The sequence below is a fragment of the Lepidochelys kempii genome, chromosome 7 (assembly GCF_965140285.1).
Source record: "Lepidochelys kempii isolate rLepKem1 chromosome 7, rLepKem1.hap1, whole genome shotgun sequence".
NCBI classification, from domain to species: Eukaryota; Metazoa; Chordata; order Testudines; family Cheloniidae; genus Lepidochelys; species Lepidochelys kempii.
This window is the reverse complement of record NC_136386.1, coordinates 41,955,730-41,969,707: the sequence shown is the minus strand read 5'-3', so window position 1 is coordinate 41,969,707 and position 13,978 is coordinate 41,955,730. Positions and strand designations below refer to the sequence as shown.

General features: G+C 46.7%; 1 protein-coding gene across 5 annotated transcripts in view; it reads right to left on the bottom strand.

Moving 5' to 3' along the window:
- Window positions 1-1,795, bottom strand: part of PFKFB4 (6-phosphofructo-2-kinase/fructose-2,6-biphosphatase 4) — a 104,627-nt gene extending 102,832 nt beyond the window's left edge. For 2 of the 5 annotated variants that reach the window (XM_078853704.1, XM_073352392.2), the window contains exon 1: window positions 1,161-1,278. Coding sequence is in view for 2 of the 5 variants with exons in the window: in XM_073352387.2 (XP_073208488.1) it covers window positions 1,414-1,477 (64 nt within the window). In the remaining 3 variants the exon portion in view is untranslated. Of the gene's footprint in view, window positions 1-704; window positions 769-1,160; window positions 1,279-1,413 lie in introns of those variants that run through there. The other 3 variants (XM_073352387.2, XM_078853703.1, XM_073352388.2) reach the window with 3 other exon arrangements.
- Window positions 1,796-13,978: the final 12,183 nt, after the last annotated feature.

Here is a 13,978-nt window from a genome sequence, read left to right as displayed (position 1 = left end):
GGACGGGCAGGGGAACGGAAATGGGTCTGGGTCATCTCCAATAGCATTTCAGGTGCTACTCTGCACCACGATGCCACTTCATCCATATCCTCAAAAAGAAAAGGAGTACTTGTGGCACCTTTTCTTTTTGCGAATACAGACTAACACGGCTGTTACTCTGAAACCTGTCATTCATATCCTGTGGTCTCTAGGTGCTATGCCATGAGGAGTGGACTTCACTTCATGGGTAAATTCAATTGCTGTACACTCCCAAGGGATGCTAGAGATGAGGCAACCCTCCCTCTCCCTCCAAGGCAGGGGTTCTCAAACTGGGGTCAGGACCCCTCAGGGGGTTGTGAGGTTATTACATGGGGGGAGGGGTCACGAGCTGTCAACCTCCACCCCAAACCCCTCTTTGCCTCCAGCATTTATAATGGTGTTAAATACATAAAAAGTGTTTTTAATTTATAAGGAGGTTTGCACTCAGAGGCTTGCTATGTGAAAGGGGTCTCCAGTAAAAAAAGTTTGAGCGCCACTACTCCAAGGGATCACAGGGGAAAGGAACCAAAGCCTGAGAGGACAAAGGCAGATTGCCAGCTTGTACCCCAGGGGCACTGACTTATGTCCTCCCAGAACCCCAAGCTGAGCAGGGAACTAGCTCAGCCCTGACTCAGGAGGAAGAAGGATCCCTACTGAATCACTAGCACCACTTCCTCCTATAGCACCTGGGGCTCGAGGCTGGAAAGGGCCTGGCTTCACGAATCGGTGACCCATCTCAGCCAAGCCTCCGTGACAGCCGCACACGGCAGACGGGAACCAAAGCAGCAGCTCTGGACTTGCCCCTCCCCCCAGTGAGGCGCCTGGTAAACAAACAGCAGCCTCAGCGGCGGGGAGAAGCCGCTCAAGCCAAGGCACCGGGAGGGAAAGGAGCCAGAGAAGGGAAGGGGAGCGTCCCACGCCTCGGAGAGCTCCCCCGCGAGCTCTGGCAACTGCAGGAGCCCTAAGCGCCGCAGGGAAGAGAGCAGTTCCCCGCCCCACAGGGCAAGGGGGGGGCTCTCCAACATGGGAAGGCGGCGGCGGCTCCCCCCGCGCAAGGGGCGAGGGAGGGAAGCGGCTCCGCGCTCCATGGGCGCAGGGGGAGCGCGACAGCGCAGGCAGGAGAGAAAGGGGAAGCTCCTCACGCCAGCAGCACCCAGGGCAAGCGCCAGCCCCAGTCCGGCTCCCGAGCCCCCGGGCCCTGATGCATGAGCGGGGGACCGGGCGAGGCCGAGTCAGGGGCGCCCAGGCAGGAACCGAGCAGCCGGGCCGGGGGAGGAGAAACGCCTCCACAGCCGCCCGCGGGGGCGGGGTGCCGCGAGTCCTGCCCTCCGGCAGTGTGTGTACGTGAGCGCAGCCGGGCCCCTTCCCTTGGGACGCTGCTGCCACCGCCCTCACCTTTCCGATCCCGCCTCTGCGGCCGCCCCTGACAGCCGCCGCTGCTGCACCTGAAGACCGACATCTGCGCCCGGGCGGGGAGGCAGCCACGTCCCCTTCTGCGAGCTGCGCCAGCAAAGGGGGCGCCCAGTCCCGCTCACCGGGCTCGGCGGCGTCCGAGGGGCGCCCAGACCCACCGCGCTGGCTGGCTGGAAGGAGCAGGGTCCGGGGGCGCCCAGTCCCGCTCACTGCGCCCGGCTGAGGTGAAGGAGACGGGTCGGTAACGCAGCCGGGCGCGGCGGCATCCCGCTGAGGGCGCAGAGCCCTGGAGAGGGTCCCCCCGCGCTGGAAGCGGGTGTGCGCTCCCGCTGCACAGGGCACCGGCCGTTCCCGCAACGCCGGCGCGGTGATTGGAGAGGCTGGGCAGGAGGGGTGGAGAAGGAGGCGGAGGGATGATATAATAATAACCAGCGTAGCGCTCCGTCTTTCCGAGGGATCCCAAAGCGCTTCATAGGCAGGAGCAAGAAAGGACCACCAGTAGGGAACTAGGCGCCAGGACGGCCAGCTCCCATCCCCAGCTCTTAAATATAGTACAGTATACCTATCTAGGGCAGAGGTGTTTGGGGAGCCTTAATGTTTTACACAATGGATCAACTGGAGACCCTCGAATAAGTGTGAATCAAAATATACGAATTGGAGGCAGGCATCATTCTCTTACCATCACGCCCAAACTACCCACCCTCAGCTCCTAGGGCTACCCCCAAAATATCCCAAAGATCATTGTCACCTGGGGCACAGTATCCCTGAACATGATATTGAGCAGAGGGAGTCTGCATCATCTCCAGGCAGCTCAGAAAGGGACAATTCTTATATGAGTGAGACCCACTTGTCTCCAGGCTCATCACTGCAACTAGGGGCTATTTTGTTCTCTTACAGCCAGAGACATACACATATATGAAGGCCAGAGAAGGAACCTAGAAGGACGGTATCTCCAAGAGGAAGATGGCTAGCTTTTCCATTTCTAAAGTGAGCATCCCCAACAAGGGGTAGTCAGAAGGATCAGAGTTTGGGAGGGACTGAGTTTTCTCTCCTACCCAGACACACTACTGCCTCTTTTTAAGCAATGGTCAGCCCCACCCCCTTCCTGAAACATCTCATCCTGTCTATTCTTAGGCACAAGTATGCAAGGCATGGGGACAAGTTTATTAATAAACAGTCTGCCCAGCTAAGGGCCCATCCAAGCTGATTCTGCAGGACTACGTTAATGCTGATTTGCAAAGGTGGCTCAAGGCCCACTAGAGAAAGGGGTACACTGTGTACTAGTGGCTCTCAGGCAATCTTCCCCTGTTGCTGCAGCAGAGGGAACATGAGGCGCAAGTTGCATTCAGGCTTTATATTACCCTGGCAGCTGCACTCCATACACCACTGATAAAAGCACATAGGCCCTACCTCTGCACATGTTCCCTCTGCTAGTAGCCCAGGAGTAGTTCAAAGGAGACTTTCTGAAAAGTACTAGTGTAGAGAAGACTAGTGTAAAGATATGTCCACTATTTCTCTAAAGCTGGAGGAGGAATTCTGATATCTGGGTGTTGGGAAATATTCCAAGCAGTAGTTCTACTGTGCCTCACCAATTTGAACAAACCAGAGTGATAAATATTAAGTCACTTCTTTTAATGCTACCTACTGAGAGGTGCTCAGATACCATGCTGATGAAAGCACTACAAGAACCCAACTAGAAAAATCACCACAAAAAACAGCATCTATTTAAGTTTCTTGTGCTTCAGTTAACTTATCTCCAACCACAGTGATAATATCACTGTATCTGTCATGTGCTATGACATTAATAGATCACATTGGAAGAAGGATATTTCACGAGAGAGCTTACTTGAAATAAATTATTACAGATGTTTGGTTACATTCACAGTGGTTCATAAATAGACTACGCCTGTTTACTTTGGCACTAGTGTGTAAAGTGAGACTGCCTGGAAAGAGAGACATGAGTTCACACTTATTGCATCTTTCACACAAATTAAAAAAGGTAGTTACTGACCATTTGGCAAACACTGGGTCTGATCTCCCTCTGATGGAAGTCACTGGCACATGAAAAAGGAGTAAAATAAAGCCATCTTTAAATGGGAGCAGGAGTAGACCATTTAACCTTTTCACATTACTTCACATAAGAACATATTATCCCAGTTTTACAGAGGAGGAAAACAAAACACAGTGAGATTTGGATCTGGTCATATAGAAAATTACTGCCAGAATTTGGAGGAGAATGCAGAATTTACTCTTCGTCTAATCCTCTGAAATATTATCTGGATGCTTATTTCATGAAAGGGGAAAGCACTTTGCAGAAAACCACTTCAGGCCCTCTCTAGCTAATCAGCTGCAACAAAGGCCTTGTCTACACTACAAGCAATAGCTCGAGTTAGTATGCTTGAGTGGCTATACTTCAACACAACCACTAAAGTTATGCAGCAATTTGATGAGCAGCACAGTGACTTGATTGGCTGCTGAGGAGTTGTTGTACCTGTCTCTGTTGCATCCCCACTGCATTACTGGCTGGAATATTAGCATCACTCATGCTTCGACCTGACCCACCCCCACCTCCACCTCCAGCTATTTGGAGTTTAAAGCACCACTTAACTCAATCTACACATGTGTGTGTGTAGATGGGAATCAGGTTAGAAATAGCACTTGTTATAACTTGAGCTATTTGTACTGTGAATACACACCCTCCATCACTAACAACCTACAGACCCAAACTGAAGATAAAAGAATGTTTAAATCTCCCTTACCTGTTTCAAGCATGGTTCTGTGACACAAGGACCTTTTGAAGCCAACTGGCAGAGGGCACAGGGGTCCATAAGGGTTACAGGGATCCCCTGGGTATGGTATTTACATATTAGTTTACCAAAAAGTGTCATGTAAGGTCTCTACTGAAAGCCTGTGTCACACTGGTCATTATCATCTCTGCAAAGTGTATGTGCAGATACTACATAAAGAGATAGAATCATAGAACTGGAAGGGACCTCGAGAGGCCATCTAGTCCAGACCCCTGCACTCGTGGCAGGGCTAATCATCTAGACCATTCCTGACAGGTGTTTATCTAACCTTCTCTTAAAAATCTCCAATGATGGAGATTCTCTCTCTAGAGAGAGAGAGAGAGAGAGAGAGAGAGAGAGGACAGTATGTTCTTAAAGCTTTATAGTTAAAGGCAGGTTCCACCATATAGGAGGGCCATTGTGTCTTACAGTGGAAGTTTATCTGCATACTGAGTTATGCACTGATTTGATTAGCAACAATGTTAATGAGATTGTGGGGAGCTCAGGAAAAGAAATTAACTGGAAGAGGTGAAGAGCAGAAGAGGGAATCCTATGTACAGGTGAAGAACAAAGGACTGGTCTAAAATAGCTAAGGGTGTAGAAAGACACTCTGCATCCTGTGAAGACAAACTGCCAGCAGGCTTGGTCTCATGAAAGGAGGGTTCCAGCCTAAGTTCTCTCTAGGCTGAGTGGCCGCCCTGCCACGCAGCAGGCTATAAAGGGCTGCACAGGCATGCAGCCACAGGGGCTTGGAGAGGAGAGAGGTAGGGGATGGGAGCAAGTTGGGGCATGCAGGGCTGCTGGCGGGGAGAGGCGCCTCTCCCCCAGAGCTGCTGCCAGTGGGGAGAGGCGCCTCTTCCTGTGGCCCCAGCCCCAGGCTGCTGCAGTGAGAGAGGGCTGGGAGGAGTCCTCCTCTCTGGAGCCCTGGGGCAGCCTGCACCCCAAACCCCTCATCCCTGGCCCCACCCCAGAGCCCTTACCCCCAGGCAAAACCCTCACCCCCCCACACCAACCCTCTACCCCAGTCCTGAGCCCCCTCTTGTACCCCTCATCTCCAGCCCCACCCCAGACCCCTCACCCCCAGCCAGACCCCTCACCCCCACACCCCAGCCCTGAGCCCTCTCCCACACTCCAAACCCCTCAGCCCCACCCCCATATTGGTGCATATAACAAAATTAATTCTGCACCTGGATGTAAAAAATTAGAGGGAACATTGGTCTCATCCATTCTGGTTGAAAAATGCTGTGAGAAGGACTTTGAGTAAGCTACTAGTACCTTATTTAACAAGAGGGCATCATGCTAGTTACCTTTACGATATTGAGTGTGTTTTATTTGTAACCATTTGTTTCCATTAATCCTACTTGCGTCTTCACAAATTTCCATTCTTTGTTAAATAAACTGAAGAACATAAGAATGGCCATATTGGGTGAGACCAGCGGTCCATCTAGACCAGTATCTTGTTTTCGGATAGTGGCCAGTGTCAGATATTTCAGAGGAAATGAACAGAACAGAGCAATTTTGAGCTATCTATCCCTTGTAGTTCACTCCCAGGTTCTGGCAGCTAGAAGTCTGGGGACACCCAGGGCATGAGGTTGAATCTCTGACCATCTTGGCTAAGTGCCATTGATGGACCTATCCTCCATGAACTTATCTAATTTTTTTTTAAACCCAGTTATGCTTTTGACATTCACAACTTCTAGCAACAAGGTCCTTCCTAATGTTTGTTTTAAACCCGTTGCCTATTAAATTCAATGGGTGATTACTTATTCTTGTGTATGTGAAGGAAGTAAATTATATTTCCCTATTCACTTTCTCCACACCATTCATTATTTTATAGACCTCTATCACATCTTCCTTTAGATGTTTCTTTTCTTAGCTGAAAGTATATAAATGAGACTTTCCAGCACATAGTAGAGTGGTGCCATCCCCAGTTTGGCTGCCTCTGTGCTGTTGAGGAGAATGAAAGTCTCAGGGAAGAACAACAAATTGGAGCAGAGGGAAAAGATCCCATAGTTGGGATCTTCTTCTAGATGATGTCACAGTATCCTCTTGCACTGAGGATACCTCTCCAGCGGAGGGAACCCCAGTTATTAGGAAGAGACAGGAAATAGTAATGGGGGATTCAGTTATTAGCAATAGAGAAAGCTGAGTTTGTGATGACCAGGAGAACTGCATAGTGAATTACCTATCAGGTGCAAACGTTACAGATCTCTCAAGACAGGCTTATGTGCAGTGCTGGGGAACAGTCACTGGTTGTGGTACACATAGGTACCAATGACATAGAGAAAGGCAGGAGACAGGCACTGGAGGCCAAATTTAGGCTGTTAAGTAAAAGACTGAAGTCCAGGTAGCATTCTCTGAAATACTTCCAATTCCACATTCAGGGCCACTTAGACAGGCAGAGCTTCGGAGTCTCAATGCATGGAGCAGGCAATGGTGTAGGGAGGAGGAGTTTAGGATTATTAGGAAGTAGGGAACCTTTTAGGAAAAGAAGAGGCTATACAGGAAAGATGGGCTCCACCTAAACCAAAGTGGAACTGGATTGCTGGAATGTAAAATTTAAAAAGTTGTAGGGGAGTTTTTAAACTAACAGCTGGGGGAAAGCCAACAGGTGCAGAAGAGGACACAGTTCAGACAGACATCCCTTAGGAGAGGATCTATTAACAGGGATTCCCTTTATCCTAGGTTTCAGAGGAACAGCCGTGTTAGTCTGTATTCGCAAAAAGAAAAGGAGTACTTGTGGCACCTTAGAGACTAACCAATTTATTTGAGCATGAGCTTTCGTGAGCTACAGCTCACTTCATCAGATGTTTACCGTGGAAACTGCAGCAGACTTTATATACACACAGAAATCATGAAACAATACCTCCTCCCACCCCACTGTCCTGCTGGTAATAGCTTATCTAAAGTGATCAACAGGTGGGCCATTTCCAGCACAAATCCAGGTTTTCTCACCCTCCACCCCCCCACACAAATTCACTCTCCTGCTGGTGCTAGCCCATCCAAAGTGACAACTCTTTACATAATCAAGTCGGGCTATTTCCTGCATAGATCAAGGTTTTCTCACATCCCCCCCACCCCCATACACACACAAACTCACTCTCCTGCTGGTAATAGCTCATCTAAACTGACCATTCTCCAGGTTTAAATCCAAGTTAAACCAGAACATCTGGGGGGGGGGGTAGGAAAAAACAAGAGGACACAGGCTACCTTGCATAATGACTTAGCCACTCCCAGTCTCTATTTAAGCCTAAATTAATAGTATCCAATTTGCAAATGAATTCCAATTCAGCAGTTTCTCGCTGGAGTCTGGATTTGAAGTTTTTTTGTTTTAAGATAGCGACCTTCATGTCTGTGATTGCGTGACCAGAGAGATTGAAGTGTTCTCCGACTGGTTTATGAATGTTATAATTCTTGACATCTGATTTGTGTCCATTTATTCTTTTACGTAGAGACTGTCCAGTTTGACCAATGTACATGGCAGAGGGGCATTGCTGGCACATGATGGCATAGATCACATTGGTGGATGTGCAGGTGAACGAGCCTCTGATAGTGTGGCTGATGTTATTAGGCCCTGTGATGGTGTCCCCTGAATAGATATGTGGGCACAATTGGCAACGGGCTTTGTTGCAAGGATAAGTTCCTGGGTTAGTGGTTCTGTTGTGTGGTATGTGGTTGTTGGTGAGTATTTGCTTCAGGTTGCGGGGCTGTCTGTAGGCAAGGACTGGCCTGTCTCCCAAGACTTGTGAGAGTGTTGGGTCATCCTTTAGGATAGGTTGTAGATCCTTAATAATGCGTTGGAGGGGTTTTAGTTGGGGGCTGAAGGTGACGGCTAGTGGCGTTCTGTTATTTTCTTTGTTAGGCCTGTCCTGTAGTAGGTAACTTCTGGGAACTCTTCTGGCTCTATCAATCTGTTTCTTTACTTCTGCAGGTGGGTATTGTAGTTGTAAGAAAGCTTGACAGAGATCTTGTAGGTGTTTGTCTCTGTCTGAGGGGTTGGAGCAAATGCGGTTGTATCGCAGAGCTTGGCTGTAGACGATGGATCGTGTGGTGTGGTCAGGGTGAAAGCTGGAGGCATGCAGGTAGGAATAGCGGTCAGTAGGTTTACGGTATAGGGTGGTGTTTATGTGGCCATTGTTTATTAGCACTGTAGTGTCCAGGAAGTGGATCTCTTGTGTGGACTGGACCAGGCTGAGGTTGGTGGTGGGATGGAAATTGTTGAAATCATGGTGGAATTCCTCAAGGGCTTCTTTTCCATGGGTCCAGATGATGAAGATGTCATCAATATAGCGCAAGTAGAGTAGGGGCTTTAGGGGACGAGAGCTGAGGAAGCGTTGTTCTAAATCAGCCATAAAAATGTTGGCATACTGTGGGGCCATGCGGGTACCCATAGCAGTGCCGCTGATCTGAAGGTATACATTGTCCCCAAATGTGAAATAGTTATGGGTAAGGACAAAGTCACAAAGTTCAGCCACCAGGTTAGCCGTGACATTATCGGGGATAGTGTTCTTGACGGCTTGTAGTCCATCTTTGTGTGGAATGTTGGTGTAGAGGGCTTCTACATCCATAGTAGCCAGGATGGTGTTATCAGGAAGATCACCGATGGATTGAAGTTTCCTCAGGAAGTCAGTGGTGTCTCGAAGGTAGCTGGGAGTGCTGGTCCCACCACCAACCTCAGCCTGGTCCAGTCCACACAAGAGATCCACTTCCTGGACACTACAGTGCTAATAAACAATGGCCACATAAACACCACCCTATACCGTAAACCTACTGACCGCTATTCCTACCTGCATGCCTCCAGCTTTCACCCTGACCACACCACACGATCCATCGTCTACAGCCAAGCTCTGCGATACAACCGCATTTGCTCCAACCCCTCAGACAGAGACAAACACCTACAAGATCTCTGTCAAGCTTTCTTACAACTACAATACCCACCTGCAGAAGTAAAGAAACAGATTGATAGAGCCAGAAGAGTTCCCAGAAGTTACCTACTACAGGACAGGCCTAACAAAGAAAATAACAGAACGCCACTAGCCGTCACCTTCAGCCCCCAACTAAAACCCCTCCAACGCATTATTAAGGATCTACAACCTATCCTAAAGGATGACCCAACACTCTCACAAGTCTTGGGAGACAGGCCAGTCCTTGCCTACAGACAGCCCCGCAACCTGAAGCAAATACTCACCAACAACCACATACCACACAACAGAACCACTAACCCAGGAACTTATCCTTGCAACAAAGCCCGTTGCCAATTGTGCCCACATATCTATTCAGGGGACACCATCACAGGGCCTAATAACATCAGCCACACTATCAGAGGCTCGTTCACCTGCACATCCACCAATGTGATCTATGCCATCATGTGCCAGCAATGCCCCTCTGCCATGTACATTGGTCAAACTGGACAGTCTCTACGTAAAAGAATAAATGGACACAAATCAGATGTCAAGAATTATAACATTCATAAACCAGTCGGAGAACACTTCAATCTCTCTGGTCACGCAATCACAGACATGAAGGTCGCTATCTTAAAACAAAAAAACTTCAAATCCAGACTCCAGCGAGAAACTGCTGAATTGGAATTCATTTGCAAATTGGATACTATTAATTTAGGCTTAAATAGAGACTGGGAGTGGCTAAGTCATTATGCAAGGTAGCCTGTGTCCTCTTGTTTTTTCCTACCCCCCCCCCCCAGATGTTCTGGTTTAACTTGGATTTAAACCTGGAGAATGGTCAGTTTAGATGAGCTATTACCAGCAGGAGAGTGAGTTTGTGTGTGTATGGGGGTGGGGGGGATGTGAGAAAACCTTGATCTATGCAGGAAATAGCCCGACTTGATTATGTAAAGAGTTGTCACTTTGGATGGGCTAGCACCAGCAGGAGAGTGAATTTGTGTGGGGGGGTGGAGGGTGAGAAAACCTGGATTTGTGCTGGAAATGGCCCACCTGTTGATCACTTTAGATAAGCTATTACCAGCAGGACAGTGGGGTGGGAGGAGGTATTGTTTCATGATTTCTGTGTGTATATAAAGTCTGCTGCAGTTTCCACGGTAAACATCTGATGAAGTGAGCTGTAGCTCACGAAAGCTCATGCTCAAATAAATTGGTTAGTCTCTAAGGTGCCACAAGTACTCCTTTCCTTTATCCTAGGGCTTGTCTATACTTAGAGCATTTCAGCTGCTTTGCTGTAGTGATTGGTGAAGATACTACCTACGCTGCTGGAGAGCTTGCAGCCTTGAGACGCAGTAGCTATGTTGATGGGAGAAGTTGATTTTCCATACTCCTGAAGACTGTAGATATACCATCATAAGTTTGTAGCATAGACCAGGACCAAGTAAAGAGGAGAGGACAGAAGCTGATAAAGTAAAGGTAAGAACTGAAGAGAAAAAGTCATCTGAAGACTCGCATTCAATTACATCATATAATGGCAGACATTTAAAAAGTGACAAATTTTATAAGTGTTTGTGTACAAAGGCTAGAAGTCTAAATACTAAGATGGGTAAACTTGAGTGCCTGGTATTAAATGTGGCTATTGCCATAATAGGCATCACAGAAACTTGGTGGAATGATAATCAATGGGACACATAATACAAGGTACAAAATATACAGGAATGACAGAGTAGGTCACGGTGGTGGGAGAGTGGCACTATATATGAAAGCAAGCATAGAGTCAAATATAGTCAAAATCTTAAAATCGTAAAAATCACTGTACCACAGAATCTCTATAGATAGAAATTCCAAGTGTGAATAATAATAATAATATAGTAGTAGGAATATACTACCAACCAGCTGACAAGGATGGTGATTGTGAAACGCTTCAGGAAATTGAAGGGGCTATAAAAATAGAAAACTCAAAACTAAGGGAGATTTCAACTATCACCTCAGGATGGGCTGCAGAAATAGTGTTTATAGACACCATAAATGACTGCTTCTTGGAGCAGTTAGTCCTGGAACCGGGGAGAGGCAATTCTTGATTTAGTCTTAAGTGGAGCATAAGGTGTGCTCCAAACGGTGAATATAGCTGAACATCTCAGTAATAGTGACCATAATAAAATTAAATTTAACATCCCTGGGGGCAGGGAGAAATACCAAAGAAGCCCACCACAGTAGTAATTAATTTCAGAAAAAGGAAGTACACAAAAATGAAGAAGCTACTTAAATGGAAATTAAAAAGGTACAGTGACAAAAGGGAAATGCCTACAAACTTCATGGAAGCTTTTAAAAAACACCATAACAGAGGCTCAAATTAGATGTATACCCCATATTAAAAAAACGATAGTAAGTGGACCAAAAAATAGCCACTACAGCTAAACAAAGTCAAAAGAAGCAATTAGAGGCAAAAAGGCATCCTTTAAAAATTGGAAGTTAAATCCTACTGAAGAAAATAGAAAGGAGCATAATCTCTGGCAAATCAGGTGTAAAAGTATAATTAGGCAGGCCAAAAAAGAATTTGAAGAGCAACTCGCAAAAGAGTGAATTTTTTTTTTTTTTAAGTATATCAGAAGCAGGAAACCTGCCAAACAATTAATCAGGTGACTGGATGATCAAGGTGCTAAAGGAGCACTCAAGGAAGGTAATGTTATTGAAGAGAAGCTTAATGAATTATTTGCATCAATCTTCCCTGCAGAGGATGTGAGGGAGATTCCCACACTTGAGCCGTTCTTTTTCGGTGACAAATCTGAGGAAATGTCCCATACTGAACACAAAAATGGCCATACTGCATCAAAACAATGGTCCATGTAGGCCAGCATCTCATCTTCTGACAGTGGTGTACGCCAGATGCTTTGGAAGGAATGAACAGAACAGGGCAATTTTAAATGATCTATCCTCTGTAGTCCACTATCAGCTTCTGGTGAAGCTGGTAGTGGACTACCAGCTTCACCAGAAGAATACCCAATCCTCTACCTCAGCAGGAAGAACACCCAATCCTCTACCTCAGCAGGAAACTCCTCCTGAGAGAGCAGAAGTATGCAGTGGTTGAGAGAGTGCCTTGCTGTGAAATGGGCCATTGAAAAACTTTGTTATTACCTACTGGGATGACTGTTTACCCTTGTGACTGATCATGCACCCCTCCAGTGGATGCAGCGAAATAAAGAGAAGAATGCAAGGGTGACCAGATGGTTCCTGTCTTTACAACCTTTTCAATTCACCATACAACACTGGGCCGGAAGCCACCATGGCAACACAGACTGCTTATCATGAGTACACTGCCTGACATCCCAAGTTGCCCAGCCCTGTGGTGTTGAGCAGAGGGGGTGGGATATGTGACAGGGTCAGGCCAGATGGCTACAAAAGAGTGGTCAACGGTAGATACATTAGTTCCAGGTTAAGCAGGTTCCTTTTCCCTGGGTAAAATAACAGGGACTATTCCAGAACACTCAGGAACTTTCTCGAATTAAGGCAGGCAGACTAATTAGGACACCTGTAGCCAATTGGGAAGCTGCTAGAATTAATTAAGGCTAATCAGGACACCTGGTTTAAAAAAGCCCTCACTCCAGTTAGTGAGAAGCTCGCAAGGAGCTGAGAGTGAGAGGGTATGCTGCTGGAAGACTGAGGAGTACAAACACTATGGCATCAGGAGGAAGGTCCTGTGATAAGGATATAGAAGGTGTTGGGAGGAGGCCATGGGGAAGTAGCCCAGGGAGTTGTAGCTGTTACACATGTGTTCCACAAAATACTATAGACAGCTGTGATCCACAGGGCCCTGGGCAGGAACCCAGAGTTAGTGTTTGAATACCAAAATGTGAAGGAAAAAACAGTGATAGCTTACCACTACAATGAAAAAAATGAACTGTTCATTCCAATAAAGAGCAATGAGATTATTTGGTTGGGGTGGGAGAGAAGGAAGAGATCAACCTGATTCTCTCATTATGGAGAAAGCAAGTCATGTAAATTAACTTCACCAAAGCAATTCCTTCCAGAATAGTAAGATCCCACCTAAAAGATGATTGAGAATCAACTGCCAACAGCCATGAAGGCAACATGGGATATGAAAGGAATATTTTGTAAATGCACCGCCTAAAAAAGTGTACTAATCATCTCTCTTATTTAATACACATGCACTTTAGTCTGAAGCTCCAATTGTACCAATAGGGAGGCATGCTTGGTTAAGAGCATCTCAGGCAGCAGCATCTACTAAGTTAGGAGATAGTATGGTGACAGGCATGTTAGAAGTATCTAGATAAGCATTTATGTCAACAGAAGGTAGGCCAAGCAAAGTGTGCTTCTGTGGAGTTAAACAAGGAGCTATCACATAAGGTTCTAATAGACCTAAAGGGAAGACACTGTGTGAGATACACACCAAAGAGGAAGTGTGGTGTGATATGTCTTGCCAGCTTGATACTGGGATATACTATAAAACCCAACTGGCAAAGCTTTAAGAGATACAAGTCTTCCTAAAACTGTCATTTAACATTTTGGAATACTAGGTCACCCTGAACTATCGTTCAATAAAGAATTTTACAAATGCTTTAAGGATTAATTTAGCTATTCCTCAATATGCCATACAAGATACCTACCACAGAGTCCATATGCACCAGGGTCGGAAGAGAATGTCTAAAAGTGGCTTCAGGAAGCCACTCTATACTTATGCAGTCATGACTGAAGTACATCATCATCTGCACACCTTCCAGAGAAAGAAGTGTAATGTAAGTGTATCAGAGTGGTAATCTCACCTCCCATTTCTAGCTCTGCAAAAACACTACACAAGACGGAAGCAGTGACACTTGTTTGTAGAATTGCTGTCATTTGTCCTTA